The 22726-nt window shown below is 38.5% G+C and overlaps 1 protein-coding gene across 1 annotated transcript in view; it reads right to left on the bottom strand.

The window, feature by feature from the left end:
- The window catches only part of LOC122801053 (O-acyltransferase like protein-like), a 676941-nt gene extending 655030 nt beyond the window's left edge, over positions 1 to 21911 (bottom strand). Inside the window, exons 1-2 of the mRNA XM_044070575.1 lie at positions 21767 to 21911; positions 21519 to 21658 (exon numbers count right to left, since the gene is read on the bottom strand). Of these exons, the coding sequence (XP_043926510.1) occupies positions 21519 to 21658; positions 21767 to 21911 (285 nt within the window). The remainder of the gene's footprint in view (positions 1 to 21518; positions 21659 to 21766) is intronic.
- Between the last annotated feature and the right edge of the window lie 815 nt (positions 21912 to 22726).

Raw genomic sequence — 22726 nt, forward strand, 5'->3', positions numbered from 1 at the left:
TTGTTTTCATTTATATAAATGTATGATAGCCTATGTCATAAGTGATAATTTAAAATTGACATTTCTTGTTTTAAAAAAAGCATGATGAAAGGGGCAAGCTGATCCTGAGAATCTCTGACTTTTCAGCCCTAATTTTCCAAATTGTCCAAGGGATTTTCTTTCTCCTTATCCAGTTTTGGCAAAAACTGAATAAACAATCTCAACAAAATTCAATAACCAGATGTTTAAGAAGGAATGGCAAGGGAGTTCCAAAAAGAAGTCTCAAACCTCCCAACAAGTCTCAATGATTATTCAAAAGACCTTGTGACCCCCTTCCACCCTGGCCCTCTTTCTCTTCCAGAAAGTCTGAATTTACATATTTTCTTTTGCCAATAAACTGTTTCAGACAAATGGGTTCTGAAAATCCGTCATCAGGGTTATAGATGGCAGTGGAAGAAATTCCTCCTTTCCAGGAGGTCATTCCTCATCTTTTAGATCATACTGTTTTGCTTCTACCTGTTCTTCATCGCATGCCATAACAAAGAGTGAAATAACTAGTTCCTCCTTTGTAGGAGGGGAAGAGGTTTTATTCATAGATGTTCCTAGTCCCAAAGAAAGAAAGAAAATGTTTGGATCTTTCTTTCCTAAGCCTGTCTGTGATAGTGCCCAAATTCAGAATGATGTCACTTCACAACCTGTTACCTCTTCTTCCACTTTTAAGTTTCCTGGTAACACTAGACTCAAAAGATGATTTTTATCACATCCTTGTTCATCCAAACTTTAGGTGTTTCTTAAGGTTTTGTGTGTCTGGATCACATAATCAGTTCTCTGCCTTACACTTTGGACTATCCATTGCATCAGGAGTGTTCAGAAGTGCCTAGCTCCAGTTATAACTCATTGCAGGCTACAGGTTATCCAAATTTTCCCTATTTAAATGACTTGCTTATCTTTGCAATGTCTTTTTCAAAATATGTCGGGAATCTCTTTCTTGGGTGCGAGATCTCGCGCACAAGCTGGGATTCCAAGACAACATTCAAAAGTCTCTCCTGAATCCCTCACACACACAGGATTGTGTTCCTGGGATGTCAGCTAGACACCTCAGTCAAAATGCTTTTCTTCCACAAAAAAAAAAAAAAAGTAGAATTTTATTTAAATCTATTTTTAAGGTTTTCTACTCAAACTTCAGTCACTGCAAGGGAGTACCTCAGGATTTTGAGTCTCACAGCATCCAAGATTCTCATGATACCACTGGCAAGACTCCACTTGAGAAAGATACAGTGGTATCTGAAATCTCTTTGGTCCCAGCATCAACACCCTTTATTTTTTAAGATCCCAGTACTGGGGTTTGTCAGAAGAGAAACCACTTGAAGATAACAGATATCCTAAAGCAAGGTCTCCCCTTCTCCCTTGCTGCTCCAAAGCAATTGGTCACTACAGAAGCTTCAGACTTTGCTTGGAAGCAGTTTGAGGAGACATAAAATGGCAGTGCATTGTGGGACACCAAGGATAGATGGAAGCACATAAATATCAAGAAGATGCTTGTCCTAATCAAGGCACTCAATTCTTTGAACCATCTTTGGTCCCTAGGACCTCTTCAAGTGATTACAGACAATACCACAGTGATGTGGTACATCAACAAGCAAGGGGGAACCAGGTAGTACTCCCTTTGCAGAATAGCCATGTTAGCTTGAGATATAGCTTCACAGCAGAATCTCACTCTACGGGCATCCTACATTCTGTTAGAAAAATGTGTGTTGCAAACAAATTGAGCAGGACCAGGGCAGACACTCACAAATGGAAACTAGATCCTGGGATCTTAAAAGATTTGATCCATCTGTAGGGAATTCCTCAAGTAGACCTCTTAGCCTCTTCTTTGAACAATCAACTGTCAAAATTATGTTGCAAAATTCAATAGAAGAAGGCCTGGAAGGCAGATTTTTTTTTCTTTTCTTTGGACAGGGATGTTACTGTATGCCTTTCCACCCTTTCCACTTATATCCAGCATACTTCTGAAGATTCAGAAGGAACTCCCAAGATCACTGTGGTGACGCTCTTCTGGCCCAGGCAACCATGGTTCTCTCTTCTTTTGGAAACACAGGTTTCCTCACAGAATGGGTCTACTCACACAAGAACAGGAGTGTTTGATACACCCCAACATTAATCATCTTCAACTGACTGCCTGGATGCTAGCGTCTTAATTCCTTTTCGGTACCTGTTTTCTGAAAATGTTCAGCAGGTACTAATGGAGGCAAGAAAGCCTGTTACTAGAAAAGCATGTATTAGCAAGTGGAAAATGTTTTCTAGTTGGTGCCAACAACATAAGCAGCACCATTTCAGGTCTAGTTATTCTCTGATTTTACAACATTTGTATGTGTTACTATCCTATGACCTTTCGTATTCCTCTATTAAGAGTCATTCGTCAACCATTTCAGCTTGCCTGTCCATGGATCCTACTCTTTCAAGGTAGTTGCATATCAAAATGTTCTTGAATGGGGTTTTACATAAAAGGCCTCCAAGTAAACCAGTGACCCCTTCTTGGGATCTTAATTCTGTGTTAGAGAAACTAATACTTGCTCCATTTGAACCAACTAATCTGTCTGACTTGAGGTTCTTAACAGAAAACAATTTTGCTGATTGTACAATACCATAGTCCAAAAAATGTAGAAAACAACCACACACTGCCAGGTATCCAAGTATCCAGGTATTTCTGTGCAAGAAGACACAAGATATTCTCCAAAAATATTCTGCTTAATAAAACACCAAATTCTCTTAGCGTCTCGGCATACAGCCTTTACAGAGTAAAAACTAAGTACAAGCAAAAAACACACTTTTATATAGACATTGATTAATTAACATCAATTAAGCCTAATTAAATAATTGAATACTATGCTCTTTAAATACAAACCTTCCAAATGCATTCTAAGTTAAATTCCCTGGTAACCAGGGTATCATATTTCAGAATAAAAACTGTTTCCTTATATAACAACTTTTTCTTCACACTTTGTTTATCATATAAACCATATTTTATCTGATCTAAAATCATGGCAGTTAATCAACTTTCATCTCCCTGATGAAAATCTTGAAAATGGCAAGCAATTGGACTTTACAGTCTACCTTTCCTTATGTTTCTAAGATGTTCCTGTAAGTGGGTCTGAAAGACCCATTTACTTTCTCCCACATAAAATTTTTCACAAGGGCATCTAATAGCATATACTATTCCCACTGACTCACAGCTATAAATATGTTTAGCCTCATACTTTATACCATTTATATATGTAAAAAATGGTACGACATATTTGCAGCTACAACATTTACCACATGGCTTTGTACCTCTAAATGAGGGATATAAATTCATTACATATTGCAGGCACTAATGGAGTCAAGAAAGCCTGCTACAAGAAAAGCATGTAGTAGCAAGTGGAAAATGTTTTCGAGTTGGTGCCAACAACATAACCAGCACCTATTCAAGTCTAGTTATTCTCTGATTTTACAACATTTGTGTGTGTTACTATCCTATGACCTTTCTTATTCCTCTATTAAGAGTCATTTGTTAACCATTTCAGCATGCCTGCACATGGATCCTCCTCTTTCAAGGCAGTTGCATGTCAAAATATTCTTGAAAGAGGTTTTACATAAAAGGCCTCCAAATAAACCAGTGGCCCCTTCTTGGGATCTTAATTCTGTGTTAGGGAAACTAATACTTGCTCCATTTAAACCAACTAATCTGGTTGACTTGAGATTCTTAACAGAAAACAGTTTTACTGATTGACCTGACCTCTGCAAGAAAGGTATCTGCGTTGCAAGCTCTTATGGTGTGGTCAACCCTACCTCATTTTCTACAAGGACAAGGCTTTGAGAATTAATCCTTCTTTTATGCCTAAAGTGGTATCTGAGTTTACTTTAAGACAAACTATCCATCTCCCCATTTTCTTTACTGAATCTAAAACTGAGGGAGAAAGGATACTCCATATTAAATCTTTCAGATCATAGCATCAATTGTTCATTTCTTGTGAAGGTAAGAATAAGGAGGCAACTGGTATCAAAACAGACCATTTCCAAAGGGTTGTCTAAGGCTATTTATTACCTTTTGTTATACTCACCATGACAAATCTATCCTAGGCAGGTCAAGGTCCACTGTACAAGGACCTTGGCTTCTTCTATGGCTTTTTGGAAAGGATTGCATTCTAGAAATATTCTAGAAGCTGCTACTTGGTCCTCTGTGCATACTTTTACCAAGTACTATAAGATGGTTCCTTTTCTAGGTCTAGATCATGCTTTGCTAGGACCATTCTTCAGGGTCTCCTAGAGTCTTCTCTTTCCACCTCCCAAATATAGTAACCCATGTACGAGTGAAGCTCGTAGATAAGGCTACTGCAGCAGTGATTAATATGAAGAATATAGTACAGTTGTGTAAGTTGAACTTAGCATAACATTAAATGTTCAAGTGATCACTGCTGAAGCAGCCGTTTCCTCCCTCCAGCCCCCTTGTTTTTTTTTTTTATGCTAGAGTGTGGAGATTTATTCTTCATTATTCTTAAGCTTGTCCTTTCAGGGCTCAACCTCCCTCCCTCTGCTGGCAGGAAGTCTCTGAAGGGCTTCACACCCAAACATGTCCTATAGTCAACTCAACTCAAGCTGTCTGACAATTTGGGTCAGTGGAAGGTGCCTTGAAGCTTTGGAAGCTGGCAGCTGTTATATCATTGGCAGGATATAACCCATATAGCTAAGGCTACTGCAGCAGTGACCATTCAAACATCTACTGTCATAGTAAGTTCAACTTAAACAACTGTACTGTACTGAACTAAGACAAGTCACCACAAGGCATAACTGTATTAAACAATATGGCAAAATGCCTGACCTTGTAGTTCATCAGCGAGTAACTGAAGCTCTAGAAATCATCCAAACATGCCTGTTACAAGGCTGTAGAAAAAAAAAATTCCTATCAATACTGCCACACTAACAGTGTGAGATTATATTTAGGAAAGTGCAAATAATGGACTGGTAGATTTAGCATTATATTAGACCTACCTAAGCCGTTCAGTATGATCACATGCCACAAAGGCATTAGCTATAGCAATAACATTTTTGTAATGTGGATACAAACCTGTTGGAAATAGGAGACATTGTGGTTGTTTTTTTTTTTTTTTGCTTTTTGTTAGTGATTTGACAGTATTAGACATTAAGGTCTTTTGAATATCAGTCTTGAGTATGAAGAAAAAACTCTAGAATTGGTGTGGATTACCTGAATGACAGAAATGCATTGTTAAGTGGACGAATACATATTCCATTGAGTTCTGTGGCGGTAATTGTGCTCACCAATGATCAGCATCTAGGCCTGTCCTTTTTTAATATCTGTGTTAAGTCATTGTCAACCCATTGGGGGATTTGGTTGTTGTCTGGTATAAAGATGACACAACCTTACTATGTATGATGGAGTCACTGACTGGCACTCAAAAGAAGCCAAAAACTGGTTTCACAAGTCTTGAAAACTGGCTTCGTGATTCCCACCCATTACTGAATACTTCTGTTCTGCATTAAGTACTGCTAATAGATGCACTTAATCCCCATGACTACCTATTCTCCTACTGGAGTTCAGAAAAGAACAGTATCTACACACGGAAGGCGAGTACAAGGCAAGAGCAATGGTTACCTCATTCTGCAAGAAAAGGGAAACTAATGCAAATGCAGAAAACAAGAGAATGAGCCACTGAAGATGGGACACAGGAGGGAATTAGCCAAATGTTTATGAATGACCATCTGAGAATAAAGGGTCCTACTCCAAGCAGTAAGCATCATTCTATTTGCATGTATGTATTTTAACCAAGGTGAATATATAAAGCCCATTTTAGACTCTGCTCACATATTAGTAAGGTAAGTTGATTTTCCTTCCTTCTGAAGTAGACTAACCAATAAAACATCTTAGGTCAGCTTACTATGCTAGTCCTGAAAACAGTTTGCCCTTAAAAAGATAGCACTGTAACATATTTCTTTCATACAAACAGGTGCTGCTACATCAGTTAACCTAGCTGACTAAACATTTCTTAAGGGTCATTGATCTTAGACTTAGAAAGCTGTGTTTTAGGGCTGCCATTAGGAAGCAGAAGAATGTTATCCAGACTGTGACCCAGGAGACAGAAGGATGAGTAGTGAGACTAGGAAATGGAGACGCAAAAGCGCATAAAAATACTCCCCTGCTTTAAACCTGATTGTTTGTTTAATACTACCAAAGGTCCTTGTTTTTCTTTATTACAGGCAGGTTATTTTTTTTTACCAACTATATAACAAATCATTTTAATACAGTTAAAGTTTTGGTCTGTTTGCATTTTTCCTGTTTAGCTCACTGTGATACATTTTATGTGATTGTTTGGGTGGAGTTTGTAGCTGGCTGCACCCCACACCACCACCACTACCAGCACACACACATATTTTTTGTTTCTCCAACCTTTTACTTAGTTCCCTGCACTCTCTCACATGCTTATGCTTTATAAATAATTACGCTCTTGTGGAATTTCACACAGTTTGGGGCTAGCTGCATCCAACGTACAGCAATATCACAATAAGATTTTTTCCTAGTTTAGAAGTCTTCCGGCTCTCCTGTTGGTGCTGAGTCTTCTGCACATTTGCAAACCGACTGACTGACACAATAGTGTGTTTTTCTGCATGCTTCACTACCTTCTCACCCCCAATTCCCCAGCCAATCCCTGAACTCACACCTTTATTGCATTCTACCCTCTTCCATTTTTGTGTACACCACAACTGCAGCTTAAAGAAGCATAGCATATAGGTGCACAGACAAACATACTCATACAGACATTTGTGCTGTAACACAGACCTGGTTCAAGGCAGCAGAAAGCACCCCTGCATTACCAGGCTATAACTCATTCCACGCCTTTCAGCCCCAGAACTTGGACCGAAGCTCCAAAGGTAATGGTGTTTCCATATTCATAAAGGATGCGCACACCTCCAGACTGGTAGCCCAACATAAAGCATCAGAGATACTTCAGGTGCAGCTAACATTGGGTAAGACAGCGATTCAGGTCGTAGCCTGCTATAGGTCCCCAACAATGTCCCAAGACTCACACTCCACATTCCTAAGCACATTGGAGAATATTAGGGTCCAACCTAACACTCTCATACTGGGCGACTTCCACTACCCCTCCATTAACTGTGAAAACTACTCATGTACCAATACACTTGCCCAACATTTCCTGTAATTCCTTAATTCAAATGCCCTGGACCAGCTCGTTCTTACCCCCATTAGAGGTAGCAACATCCTTAACCTGGTCATTACTAACATGGGCGACCATTGCTCTACACCAGTAGTTAACTCCTCCCTGTTTAGATCTGACCACAAACTAATCACCCTGGATATCCACACCCCCCCCCACCCACCCACAAAGGTAACCACCATGAAAAACTTCTCCAAAGCTAACTTTGGGCTCCTAAAAACAGAGGTGGCGAACTTAATGACACCCATGCAAATGGAGAATAGTTGCATGACCGCCAAATCATAATCAAAGCACTGCACAAACATGTACACAAATGCTTGGATCTCGCCATACCCAATAGAACCAAGACACTCTCCTCCAAAAAGAGGAAGCAAATCTGGCGGTCCCCTGCCATAAACAAACTCTACAACAGAAGGAGGAAACTGATGCAGAATAAGGTTAAGTCCCAACACTGGAAAAACTCCCTTATCAGCCTCAACAAAAAGTTGAGATCCCTCATCAAATCCTCTAAAGCTAGCTATGAAAACAGAATTGCAGCAGATAATAAAGACAACCACAAGGCCTTCTATAGTTATGCAAAGAATCTCCATGGCAATACCCAGATTTGCTCTGAGCTACTGCCCAATAGTACCTCCTATACCGAGCCAACAGATATTGCCAATATACTGGCCGACAGATTCAGTACCAACTTTACTGCCCTCACCTGTGTACCCTGGTCAATCACAGCCTCACCTCAGGCTTTGTCCCTACCACATGGCACACTGCTACAGTCATCCCTCTTCACAAAGGAGGAGCGACTACAGACCCTGGGAACTATCGCCCCATTAACCTGATGAGTCTGAAATGCAAAGGTATGGAACACATCAACATGGACCTAATAAAAAAGGATATAGGGAATCTCCAAACTCTGAATCCCACACAGTTTGGTTTTATGAAGGGTAGATCATGCCTGGTCAACTTGGTTGACTTCTTTGAATCAGGCACCAGAGCTGTGGATGAAGGCAAGGTGGTTCATACAGCATACCTTGATCTGGCCAAGGCGTTTGATACCATTCCCCATTCAGGAATCATAGAAAAACTCACTAAGCTAGGCATCAACCCCTATATCACTAGGTGGGTTGCAAACTGGCTTACAAATAGAGCCCACAGTGTGAAAGTAGCGGACTCCAAGTCAGACTGCCGAACAGTCACAAGTGGAGTCCCACAGGGTTCGGTCCTGGGTCCTCTCCTGTTTGGTATCTACTTCTCTGATGTCCAGGCCAACACAAAGGGTCTCTGACTGACAAAGTTCACAGACAATTGCAAGTTGGGAGCTATTATTAACTCCCCAAGTGATGTTGGCATCCTACAGAAAGGCCTCACTGAGACTGGTGTCAGAACCATGGCCTTAAGCTCAATGCCAAAAAATGTGTCATCATCCCCTTTGGGAAAAACCCAGTTCCCATGAATTACCACATCAATGGTAGCCCACTGAACACAGAAGGTGTTATAAGAGATCTGGGAACACAGGTTGACAGCTGCCTCTCTTTTGACCACGACATTGCCACTTTGGTCAGAAAGTCCTTCTATGTGGCACATCTCATTACTAAGGGTTTTGCATCCAGGAAGGAAGAGGTCATTGTCTCCCTCTACTCTTCCCTCATTAGGCCAATCTAATTTGGCATTTACCTCACTAGACACCTGCAGCAACTGGAAAGGCCACAAAAGTACCTCACAAAGAGGATCCTAGGCCTTAAACACTTGTCCTATATGGACAGACTCAAAAAAACTCCAACTAGTCTCTGTCTCATACCGCCCACTTAGAGGTGATCTCTGCTTGACATACAAAGCCATGTCTGATCCAGCTCTGTTAGAAATGCTGCATCTAAAGAAATCCCAATCCCTCTGCATCACATTCTCCAGTGACCTCAACCTCATTACCACAGTCAACAGAACATGCTGGAGGGACAGGTTCATAACCCAGAGACTGCCCTTGCTATGGAATAGACTTCCCATACATGTCAAACAGAGCACCTCACTGGCCCTCTTCAAGTGAAACCTTGATGAGTGGATGGGAAATAGAAAATTCACCCCGGGGATTACTCCAGTGGCTCTACTCGACAGAGGCACTGGGAACTAAGGTCAGGTGGTACAATGTCAGGGTAATCCTATGGGCTAGGTTTGTAAAGGCTTCAGGGCCATTAGCCTAGAACACACCTATGAACCCTGTTACCCCCTCCTTCTTTCTTTCATAATCTCTGTCTGTCTAACACATTACTACCCCTCACCCCACCTTTCATCTTTTTCAGACTCATCTACTTACCCCCCCTCAAACCCACAAGGGGTTTCATCTTTTGAAATTCCCCCCTATTCTCATCTCAGCTTCCACCACTCTCCTGTGGCTCATCTCACTCTTCTACCCACAGCAATAGGGTTTCTCCCCCTACTGAGTTGAAATACACCTCTCAGTAAATCTCTTAACAATCCTTATCTTCCTACATCAGTAACTTCTATTCAGCTTCCCTATTCATATACCAAAGTATGTACATTCCCCAACACTATCCATTCCCCTACACACTCCCTCTCCCCCCCACAGATACTTTTCATTGCATGTCATATCCACTCTCACTTGCTTGTACTACCAACCATTCCCTTATAAGCCACTCCCTTGAACTATCCAGATCCCTCTATAAATTCACCCCCTATAATATTGCTCCTGCCGCTATACAGCAACATTGAACCTAATCCTGGCCCATCTCTTTCATCTTATGTCTTAATTAACACCCATCATATCAAGAACATAGAAGAGCACATAAGGCTGGGCTGAGGCAGACCTAATAAAGACATTTGAAGTAGAAGTTTGCTGTGACAAAATGAATTGAAGGCTTTGGACAAATCTAGAAATAAGGAAGAGTCTAGTTTGACATTATCTCTAGATTTACTGAAAATATCTACATAGACTAGAAGGGCAGTGTTAGTACTATGGGAAGGACAGAAGTCATGTTGTATGGAGGACAGAAGTTCTTCCTGCAGATCATAGTTTAGCAATTGTTTTTGAATACATTCTTCAAGCATTTTTGGAGAGGAGGGATAATACTGTTATAGGTCTAAAGTTATTAATGTTCATTGAATTTCTCCTTTATGCAGATGGTTAATGTGTGACTTTTTCCCCGAGACAGGAAATGTGGATAGGATTCCTGGATAGACCTAGTTATAAGGACTGAGTCAGGATAGGCAATGCTTTTGGCTGCTGTTTTAAGGTATTCGCTTGGAAGGTCATCAGCTGAAGTAGAACATGGTTTGAGTTTAAGAGTAGTTTTATATAGGATGTGGGCACAGATTTAAAGGTGAAAGTGGATGTGATGATATGTGTCTGTTGGGCACGGTTAAGATTAGTTGTTGGAGAATCCTTGGTAATAGATGCTATACTATCTATGAAATAAGAGCTGAATTGTATTGCTGTTTCAAGTGATGAGTTATTGGGGGAGGAGTTAGGGATGAATTGATGGCTGGGATGCAAGATTTTATTAATGGCTGTCCATAACTTTTAGGGTTATATTTACTATTATTCTAAAAGTTATTACAGTATAGTTTTTTGTCTTCATTAATTTACCTTTTTAGTTTGATTGAAAAGCATTCTGAAGTTTTCAAGATATTGTGGTGTTTTATATTTTCGCTATTCTTTCCATGCCTTTTCTCTATCCTACATTAGCATTCTTCTCTTTTTGGGATAGCCAAATTGCATTATTTGTTTTGAGTCTCATCCTTCTAGGAGGTGCAAGGCTATTTAGGATATTCAGGGAAGTTGTATTGATTTAATTTACAGCATCATCTAATGGGAGGATTTTTAGGAAGTTCCAGTTAATAGATGATAGTTTAGTAATGAACATTTCTGGGTTAAACTTGGATACATTGAATGTTGTTTTATAAACATGCTGTTTAAGTGGATGTGTCAGATGTTGTCTAGTTATATACATTGGGAGATGATCAATAAGAGTCAAATATTGTACCTGAGGTGGCATATTTGCTAGGGTCTGATACTAGGATAAAATCTAATAGGGAATTTGATGTCTTGCTGTAATGTGTGGGGCTATTAATTAGTTGTGTGAAACCATGCAAGTTCATGCTAGACACAGGGGAGTTAGAGGTTATGTCCAACCAACTGACATTCACATCACCTTGTACTATTACTTCTTGTGGAATCGTTATGGATATCCGGTGTAGGATATCTTCCAGTATAGCTGTATTGTAGCCGGGAGAGATGTAAAGAACATTAATACTTATTTGTTTAGAATTGTTTCATTTCAGGAAGCGAATAAGAAAGTAATAAGAAGCTCTGCTGAACTGAATTTTGGTATTTGTTCGTTGTAAGGGGGAATGTGGCAGTTGTTGGGAAATATTAAAGCAATACCAACACCTTTCCCCTTCATACAGTTGGGCTGATCATTGTAGGGTTAGAGTAGTGTACGTAAGGGAACTGTCTTGTGATAGGTGGGACCAGGATTAAGGTGAATCTCTCCTCCTAAAAGGTATTAGCACATGGGGAAATTACTGATACTTGTTTTTTGGAGAGCATTTTTCCACTTCATTTTGTTTTGGTTTGAGTTGAAATGGAATTAATCAGTCTATATTTGGAGTAAAGGTGAAGGGCGTCATTAAACAGGTTTGGTGTGATGCCTGGATAGTGTAGGGAGGAATTATGAGTAGGTGGTTGGGACAGAGGTGGAGAGATGTTGAGAGCTGTTATTGAGTCATGGTAGGATGAGAGATGGCTCAGTAGGAGGAGAAGAATGGAGGATAAGCTGAGGAGTAGCATAATTAAGTAAAAGGATCTGTATTTTATTGATGGCAGGTAGTGGGGAAGTAGGAATCAAGAAGGAAGCAAGGAGGTGCGGGGCTGTAGTGTATTTAGTGATTGTGGAGCTGGAAAGTTGGTAGTGGGTAGTAGGAAAGAAGTATTTTCAGTGAAGGAAAGTTGTCCTAATATCTTCTCTGGAATGTAAGGAATGTGGGGGTTATAAGGCTAGAGTATGAGAATGTAGGTAAAATAGGAAGAAGTGAGAGTTTCTTTGGGAATTGTTATGGATGTCCAATGTAGGATATATTCCAGCATAATGTATTGTAGCCAGGAGGGATGTAAAGGACAGTAGCACATATCTGATTATATTTTATTTATTTTCAGGTAAGCAATAGGAAGTTCTGCTGAAGTGAATTTTGGTATTGGTTTGTTGCAGGTGGAAATATGGTAGCTGTTGGAAAACATTAAAGCAATACCACCATCTTTCCTCTTTATACAGTCATTACAGATAACATCATAGCTGGGGGGGGGGGTAATTTCAAAGTTTAAGCGAAGTTTCAGTTATAGCAAGAATATCAGGCTTGTGTTGAGTAATCCAGGCATGTATTTCAGCAGTTTTATTATTTATGCTTCTAATACTTATGGTGGCAACATTTTGATTACTGGGGTTTGGAATTGGTCATTGTGGGGTTAGAGTAGTTCAAAGGTTCGAAGATTAGTACTAGGCTAACTGCCCTTGTGGACCATTGTAAGCCTAGCTGATTACCGCAGGTGAGAATCAAACCCTGTATATTGTGTGTGTGTAAGGTAAACACTTCAACCTCCAAATCTGGAGTGCTGAAGAGAATTATCTTGATGTTCATTGCGATAGGCAGGGCCAGGATTAGGATGAATGTTTCTTCCTATGAGGATTTTAGTACATTTGAGTATTATTGATACGTTTTAGTGAGTATTTTTCCACTTTTATTTTTATTTTTATTTATTTATTTTTTATTTTATTTTGATTTGAGTTGAAATTGAGTTAATCAGTTTCATTCTGGGGTAAAGGTAATCATTAAATAGGTTTGGTGCGATGTGTGGAGGTGGTTGGTATAGAGTTGGAGATATGTAGAAAGCTGTTATTGAGCCACAGTAGGATGACAGATGGCTCAGTAGGAGGAGAAGAATAGAGGATAAGCTGAGGAGTAGCACGATTAAGTAAAGAGATCTGTATTCTATTGATGGTGGGTAGTGGGGAAGTAGGAATCAAGAAGGAAGCAAGGAGTTGCAAGGCTGTAGGATATTTAGTGGTGGTAGAGCTGGAAACCTGGTAGAAAGAAAGTATTTTCTATGAAGGAAGAGAGTTAGGTTGTCCTGGTATCTTCTCTTATGTTTCTGAAATGTAAGAGATAAAAGGATTTGAAGGGATAAAGTATGAGGATGTAGTTAATATAGGAGGTGGTGAAGGTTTATTTGGGGAGAGTCAATGTTGAAATATAGAAAAATAGATAGGTACTGTTGAGGAAGTATGAATGGATATAGTGCAAAGCAGTATGGATCATATTATCATATGATCATTCTATAAATACATGAATTAACTATATTTTATTTCATATACTGACAGTACTATGAATAGGCTGAAATGTAGGACTTTTATATTAGGGCAAGTAAGGTGTGGAATAAACAATCTCTGTCAGGTCAACTAGCTCATGATACATATTCAAAAATAAAACTAGCGAACACTGTTCCATTAAGATTTAGACCATCTGTAAATTATATATGGACACTTTAATGCTCGTTATGGCCCATAAGTCTGCTTATGAACCATAAAATTTGAAAGTATTCCTTAATCACCAATCTCTCTGAAGTCTGCCTGTGACCCACTGCTACAGCCATCTTTCTCTTCTGCCTTACATAACATTGGTTCTTTTGTGTATCAGTAATAGAAATTTTTTCAATGGTCCAACCAGATGAAACAAATTTGTTGAAGAATCAACTGGATGAAAGAACATATTTGCAGGGTGCAAGCAACTCTACACTCTACACCTCCTTTCCTTATGCACATAATCTCCAAACATGCCCAACCATGGGAAAAAAGAAAGCTCAAATACTATAAATCACTACCGGAGGACAAAAACAAAATGACACTGGCAGTATTTTTTATGTGGAACAGTGAATGTGGAGTTGTATATCAGCAGATAGTTAATTAAGAATTTTCATCTTCACAGATTTGCAACGTTGCGATTATAGGACAAGCCAGGACATCCTATTTAAAGTGCAATCTCCACATCTGGCTAAGTCATGGCCACCAGCTTCCTATGCGTCACTGAGCTGAATGTCTTAATAACATTAGGAGGGATTGTGCCTAGCAAATTCCCCAAGTCCATCTCAGCTGTGTCCCTGTCATAGTATTGGATCAGGTTGCAGTGATAAGACTGCCCTCTATGAAGATTCATTATTGCCAGCAATCACCTAAGCCATTTGCATTAATCAGCTCAGTCACCCTTCATCTGAGTGCCTTGTCATCTTTCCAAGGGTGAATGAATCTGTTGGCATGTACTTTTCCAGGTGTGGCTTTGTTTTCCTGTAGAGCCTTAAAACTGTAGCACATCTCTCATATCCAGGAATTTGTTCTGCAGTTCTGCCACTGTTCTTACTCCACCGATCAACAGTGTTAGCACCCATGGCAACCCTCACTTCAAAGCCCAATAAGCTTCTGCTCAGACTCCTGTATCAATATTACATTATCAGCCCACCAATCTCTGTCTGCCCTCATCTTCCCTCCCATGTATATATGCCATATGCATACCCTATAGCTATGTGTGAACAATACTCACCACATGTTAATGCACCATTTATAATGACTCATACTGAAGATTGCATCTTCAAGTTCTGCGTATTTTAAAAATGTCTCAGTATAAGGTGTTTGATAAAAATATATACAGTATGCAAGACTTACATATTCTGTTAGACTAGAAAATACTGCATATAGATTTAAAAGTATTTAAAAATTGCTTTTATAAAATTAATTTTCCTTCTATAAATTAATTTTCATGCCATGCCATTACAGTAACACTGGACAAAAAATATTGTTTTTTATAAAATTCATCTTCCTTCTATAAATTAATTTTCATGCTATGCCATTACAGTAACACTGGACACACAGCCATGAAAGATGAATTAATGCGCATAGCCCCCTAATAAATGTTCAGAGTTCATGCAACTTACAATATGTTTTTTATCATATTTCATGTAAAGGAAATTTTCTTACCATGCTGAGCTAAAGCTGCTACATCTTCACCATCACATGAGTTGGGAACACAGATGCCAACACTGTAATCAATTTCCTGCCACAAGAAATAGTTTTAAGAAACTGCAGAAAACTATAAATACAAAGCAGTGCAAACAGCAGGCATCAGATGGTTAATCCTAAATCCCACCTTCTAGCTAGTCAGTAATATCACAATACAGTATTATAAAAATGCAGTCAGTAAATAGTTAACAGCAAGTTTTCACAGGGACAGGAACACAGCTGTGTTAAACTTCAAAATATAATCAAAGCAAATACCAGGACTGTTGTCAGCGACAAGTGGAAAATTTGTCTTGGGCCTAGATATAGTGGGGGAGGGGCATTGCCCATGTGTGTTTTTTTGGGGGGGAATCAGCAGCTATACTGATACTACCACATACCTCTCAGCTATTCCTGCTTCACTGTTCTATATTAGCCATGCATGTCTCTAATGTCCACTTTTTCATTGGCTCATTGTATAGCCAGTCAGACAGTAACTTCTCAGAGGTCATCACGGTCAAAATGGCCATTGGGATGCTACTAAATGTTTTGCATAACTGGGATTTATATAAAATAGGGTCCCTAGGTTAGGTATACAAATTGTGTTATGTGACTGATGCATCTTGTAAAACACTTGCAGGGCTTCTGTCAGGGACTATCTTACCTTTCAACAAGCCCTGCCCTGTTGTTCCAAGTAAAATGATACCCTTAATCTCATACTCATCTCAAACATTAAAAATGTTTAAACAGATTCTGTGACTTTATTAACCCCTCCCTTTGACACATCATTGTACCACTTCACAAAAAGCCAAGAGTTTACCAGTTCACTTCCAAACCCTGTAGAGCCTAATTATAATACCTTACACACTTCATTTAAACCATTGCATATCAATTTCACAAAAATAATAAAACACAGGCAATGTACAAGGCCTTTAAGACCTTTGACTATTGTCACATCTTTGTTGTTAACTATGCCTGTCCTCACCTCACAAGCTCATCCTTCACTTCCTCAGCCTCTAGTTACCTTTAAAAAAATAAACAAAGCCCACTCTTTGGACTTGCTGTTGTTCATGTTTTAAAACCTACTCCATTTCACATTGTCTCAGTTTTTTTTAAAGTGAGTATGCAGCACATGGCTACAATAAGAGATTGAGAGGTATGGGATGCGTTTACTGTATGTTACTTGCAGTGATTAATTAAAGTGAGTATGCAGCGCATGGCTACAATAAGAGATTGAGAGGTATGGGGTGTGTTTACTGTATGTTACTTGCAGTGATTAATTAAAGTGAGTATGCAGTGCATGGCTGCAATAAGAGACTGAGAGGTATGGGGTGTGTTTATTGTATGTTACTTGAAGTGATTAATTAAAGTGAGTACGCAGCACATGGCTACAGTAAGAGATTGAGAGGTATGGGGTGTGTTTACTGTATGTTACTTGCAGTGATTAATTAAAGTGAGTATGCAGTGCATGGCTGCAATAAGAGACTGAGAGGTATGGGGTGTGTTTACTGTATGTTACTTGAAGTGATTAAATAAAGTGAGTATGCAGTGCATGGCTGCAATAAGAGACTGAGAGGTATGGGGTGTGTTTACTGTATGTTACTTGAAGTGATTAAATAAAGTGAGTATGCAGCGCATGGCTACAGTAAGAGATTGAGAGGTATGGGGTGTGTTTACTGTATGTTACTTGCAGTGATTAATTAAAGTGAGTATGCAGCGCATGGCTACAGTAAGAGATTGAGAGGTACGGGGTGAGTTTACTGTATGTTACTTGCAGTGATTAATTAAAGTGAGTATGCAGCGCATGGCTACAGTAAGAGATTGAGAGGTATGGGGTGTGTTTACTGTATGTTACTTGAAGTGATTAATTAAAGTGAGTATGCAGCGCATGGCTACAATAAGAGATTGAGAGGTATGGGGTGTGTTTACTGTATGTTACTTGCAGTGATTAATTAAAGTGAGTACGCAGCACATGGCTACAGTAAGAGATTGAGAGGTATGGGGTGTGTTTACTGTATATTACTTGAAGTGATTAATTAAAGTGAGTATGCAGCGCATGGCTACAATAAGAGATTGAGAGGTATGGGGTGCGTTTACTGTATATTACTTGCAGTGATTAATTAAAGTGAGTATGCAGCACATGGCTACAGTAAGAGATTGAGAGGTATGGGGTGTGTTTACTGTATGTTACTTGAAGTGATTAATTAAAGTGAGTATGCAGCGCATGGCTACAATAAGAGATTGAGAGGTATGGGGTGTGTTTACTGTATGTTACTTGCAGTGATTAATTAAAGTGAGTACGCAGCACATGGCTACAGTAAGAGATTGAGAGGTATGGGGTGTGTTTACTGTATGTTACTTGAAGTGATTAATTAAAGTGAGTATGCAGCGCATGGCTACAATAAGAGATTGAGAGGTATGGGGTGTGTTTACTGTATATTACTTGAAGTGATTAATTAAAGTGAGTATGCAGCGCATGGCTACTTTTTGTGCTTTTTAAGCAGCTTGCTACAATCAACTACCAGATATGATAAGTCCAACATTACTTTGTTGAAAGTTTTCACGGTGGTCTGAGAGTTGTTGCAATTACAGTCATTGTTAAGTATGCTGAGGGACTGGGGTTTATTATCTTGAACAAATTATACACAATGTGAAATTATTAAGCTTTGTGGTTTTATTCTGTTACTTAATCAGCAGCAGTTTAGAAAAAAAACTCACTGTAGGGTTTTTTGTTTAGTGCTTTCAGGGATTTTTTTAACATGTATTAATCCTGCAGGTCGTTCAAAAGTCCTGTGTATTTGTAGCTGGAACAGCATTGGACTGGCAAGACAGTTTAGAGACATTTTGATCTGAGCGGTTTGCATTACTAGAGAGGAGTACAGGTTCTGTTCTTGACCTGCAGCTTTAAAACTCAAGTTTGCTGATGTTGAAACCAGATCCTATGAGGAGTGGGAAGGAGGCTAAAAATCGACTATAACCAAAAACCAGCACTTACCATACATTGATTTAGACAACATACTGAACTGAGAATGAGGAAAGTTCTGAGTCTAGGAGTGTTCCTTCTCATCTTCTGTAAAGAAACTAGTAATCTGGAAAAGAGTTTATGAAAAACATACCCCAGACAAGCAAAATCTTATTAGGAGTTTTGAGGGCCAGGTGTCATTGCCCAAGTAAATCATATAGAGAGTAGCCTGTAAAACCAGTAACCTAATTTAAAATGGCACTTAAACCATGATGCCTGTCTTTCTTGATCTGTCAGATAAACTGAAAATGACTACTAAATGTTGTAATACAGAGAATAATGGTGGCTGTAAGAACCTGTAGTTTGGGATTTTGCCAGAAGGATGAGTTTAGGTATACTGTGAATTCCTAAAATCATAATATACATCACAAAAATATTTAAAATTCAATGTATATTGTGCAGCTCAACTCACTGTATATGGATTATACACAGTAGAGCTATCAGTAGTGTTGTTTTTAAAAAAAATGTTTCTCATACTCTCAGTCCAAACATGCATTTCAGACTCCAACACTGAAAAGAAAAATCAAATAATTTCTAACAGGGTTTATAAATTTATTTTATAGTGCAGGTGGCACAGCAGACAGAACAGTCAGCTCTGCTGCTGTAAAACCAGAAGAATGTGGGTTCTAGTCCAGCACCGAGTGCTTGGATTCCTTTTTCTCTACTTACACTGCAACACAGCAGCATAAAGGGTTGTCATGCTCCTGAAGAAGCTGTCCTTTGGATGAGGTGCTAAAGCAAGATCAAATCTGTCTGAGTTGGTTGCAACCTAGGATGATATAAAAGATCCCATGACACTTATTGAAATGAGTACAGGAATTTCCTTGTACCCTGGTCAAATTTTTTCTGGTCAGTATGAATACTACCTTGACTTTCCCCTAAAAATAGGCCATAAGCTCAGTGGTACTAACCCAGTTAACAAAGCATAAATAAAATAAAATAAAATAACTTTTTCACCCAATGGCTTCCTTGTGAAGCTTAAATATATTTCATATATAACTCCAGTAGATGTAAATGGACTAAGTAATATTCAGATTTGATTGGTTTATTGGTTCATCGCTCATGGAGCATTTAATATATGGGGGTGAATACAATACTGCATTTAAAAAAGCAGCTGAAGAAGGATGCACCATATACAATAAGTAAGATAATATAGAAACTAGGTGAGAAATACTGCTGAGAAATTTTGTTCTTCAAGCGACTTGGTTTCTCATATATCAATATTGTTTGTCTAATTTTCAGCTACACAATGTGTTTGAATTAACTTTCCAGTACTGACACTGTAATCATAAGCGGGTACTACACTCCTGAGATGACAACCTTTTGATGAGATATTGAACCAAGATACAGTGTGTCTGACTTAATAATTGCTCAAATGGATGCAAAATACATTAGATCTAGTCAGTATGAATACCACTTGGGATGTCCCCTGAAAATAGTCCATGTAAAGTGGGATTAACCCTTCCCATAATGAAAAGCAACAATAACCTATATGATATAACTGTGAAAATTGTTGCAGTGGCAAATGGAAACTGGCACAGGACTGGTAAACAACTGACTAAACTTTATTTAGCTGTTAAGCAAACTATGCTGAAATGAGGGTCAAATTAAAATTAAGTGCTAGCATGTTTAGCTGTTAACATTGTACAACAAGACTGTATTACTTATCCTTTACAATGCCATTTTAACTTTGCCGTATACACATGTGATTATGTTTCCTGATGGTCATCCTCTGTTATAAGTCTTTGATAACCCTGAGAATGACCAGAATCTCAAAGGACCTTGGATAATAACATATTTATCTATCAGTTTTGGATACATACAAGTATGAACACTTTTTTTTTTTGTTTTGTTTTTCTAATTGCACTGCATACAGAAAACACTATGAGAAAGTTCAGTTAAGGCAATGGTTATATAATGGTCATGTACATCAACATCTCCAGCTCAAGGGTTACTTTATACTGTATTTTTGTTGAAGAGCTGCTAGATTTTATAGATTATCATCTGCTGCTAGTGGGTCATTTATGTCTGCTAAACGCTTCTGCAAATAACATATTTGCATTCAGAAGACCGGTTGCTGTAAATGTCCTATACCTGAAATGAGAATTTTGTTTCATTCATCCATTTGCATTTTTACTAGTCCATGACTGTTCCACAGATGTTTTCTAAGTCCTTATTCTATCATCTGGCAGATGCTGTCATGGCTAGTCTAGCTCAGTATTTCTTACATATTGGCCATCCTAGTTGAAAATGGAGAGCCTGTACCCAGATATTGAGGATGGCACTCCAGTGATGATGTCACAACAATAGTAGTCTCACATGAATTTTAGACCTATAGGCATTATTGTTCGGTTTTCTGCATCCATGGTTTACTACACAAAGCACATTAGCATGACGTGACCACAACCTTCCCAAACACACTACCATTTCTTTGAGTGTAGTGCCAGTGCCTTCAGCGTAGATCACATAAAAGCCATACAACAAGTCTCCCTCTTACCACATGTGAAAAAGAGGCATCCTGAACATGTTTTAGCTCTCCTAGCCTGGCTTTCTTTCAGTCCTTCACTCAACCCACTTGCAAAGTAAGAGACAAGGTGAATAACATTTACTCTTTTTACTAGTGTGACAGTCTGAATGGTGTTTCTAAAAAGATTTCCCAGTCTGTCTCTGTCTCTCTCTCTCTCGCTCTCCATATATCTGTCTGTTTATCTATATATCTGTCTGCCTATCTGCCTGCATTTCTATCTATCTATCTGCATATTTATCTGATTTTATACATTTGTATCTGCTCGTACTTTTGTCTGTCTGTCCTTCTGTATATCTATCTATCTATCTATCTATCTATCTATCTATCTATCTAGCTATCTATCTATCGACTAAGATCTGCCACCTGAGACCTTTGGTTGAAACAGTAAGCATTGGTCACTAGACAGTAATATACTTTTTTTTAATTTCCCTCTGACTTTTTGTAGACAATAATGATTTGAAGTAAAATGTGCTCTACAAAGTAAGGATTAAGAAGTAATTCTGCCCATGTCTGTGACACCACTGTAATCAACTTTCACTACAGTCCATCACAAAAAAAGTTTGCCTGACTTTACAAATATATTGCCTCTAAACAAAGCACATTATTTATACCAAAATAAAGCATTCATATCTGTTAAAGAATATTACGTACATTAATTAATTAAGATTACACTCATTCACTGCAATGGTTTTCGACTATTAAAATTAGAGGAGTACCTGTTGCATGTTGAGTTTGCAGTACTGTCCTTTAAAGTTGCCTGAAATTGCTTTAGCAGAGTGACACTCTCGGAAAGATCCTAGTCTGTCTGTATTTCCACTTATAATATTACTTCCTAGTTTTCCAGACGCATCATACACTACAGTTTCACAAAAAGAAAGCAGACATCAACAGTCAAAAAATCACAATGTTACACAGTAAACTATAACAGAATAAAACAGTTTCAATCGTACATGACACAACTTACTCAGGACTGCATAACTTCTGGGTGCTTCTGAATTTAGATCTTTAATAAATTCCCTTGTATCTTCTAGACATTTCTGAGATGCCGTTATATGCCATGGGATACAAGTAGGCACAGAAGTCAGAATTAGTAATAAACCTGCTGACATTGCTATTTCCTTCTGTGCTACTATCACACATTCTGTTTCTTTTGCCCGTTTATGTTGTGCTCAAAACTACGCATGACTTGACCTTTACAGTGCATTTGATACACATGATCTTTCATAAAGAAAATAACAAGCATAGACCAAAAAGATTCTTGCAGAAAAAGGAAATTGGATTTTTAAAAGCATGACATCCTTTCTTGACATCATTTCAGCTGAGATGAATGCACAGGTCATGTTACTTGCAGGTGTTCTTCGTGGGGCATTGATTTGACTAACAGTGTCATGCAACTGCTTTCAGAATGACCAGACTACCAGAAGTCTATGTTTTAAGACTATCTTATACAGAAAAGAAGAAGCTGCAACAATGTGTTAGGCTTCATTAAATCAAGTAGGCAAGTAGACAAATTATATCTATATCTAGTTGCATGCTTTACAGCAGAATTGATGTTTTATTATATCAAATCTTTAAATGCAATAAACACTGTTTATAATAACAGGATAAGAATACACAGACACAATACACTCATGTAAGTTATATCCTGTTTATCATTAAGCAAGTTTTGTTATAACATTACAGTTGCATCTGGACTGAGCCACCTGGATTATTTCTGAAGATTTTCAAATGAGCCCTTTTCTGTTAGACATTAGCCCACATTCTGAGTTCTACAAAGCACTGCTTGTTGTATTTTATTGGTATGTCTAACAGGATACTTTATGAACTGAAGGTAAAATACAAAGATATGTTGTAAATTAATCTTAAGTAAAAAAACTAATGGCACAGCCTCACCTTGAAACATTCATGACTTTTTTTTTTCCAT

Source organism: Protopterus annectens, chromosome 1.part0, assembly GCF_019279795.1.
Source record: "Protopterus annectens isolate FY-2018-M chromosome 1.part0, PAN1.0, whole genome shotgun sequence".
In the NCBI taxonomy this organism is placed as follows: domain Eukaryota; kingdom Metazoa; phylum Chordata; order Ceratodontiformes; family Protopteridae; genus Protopterus; species Protopterus annectens.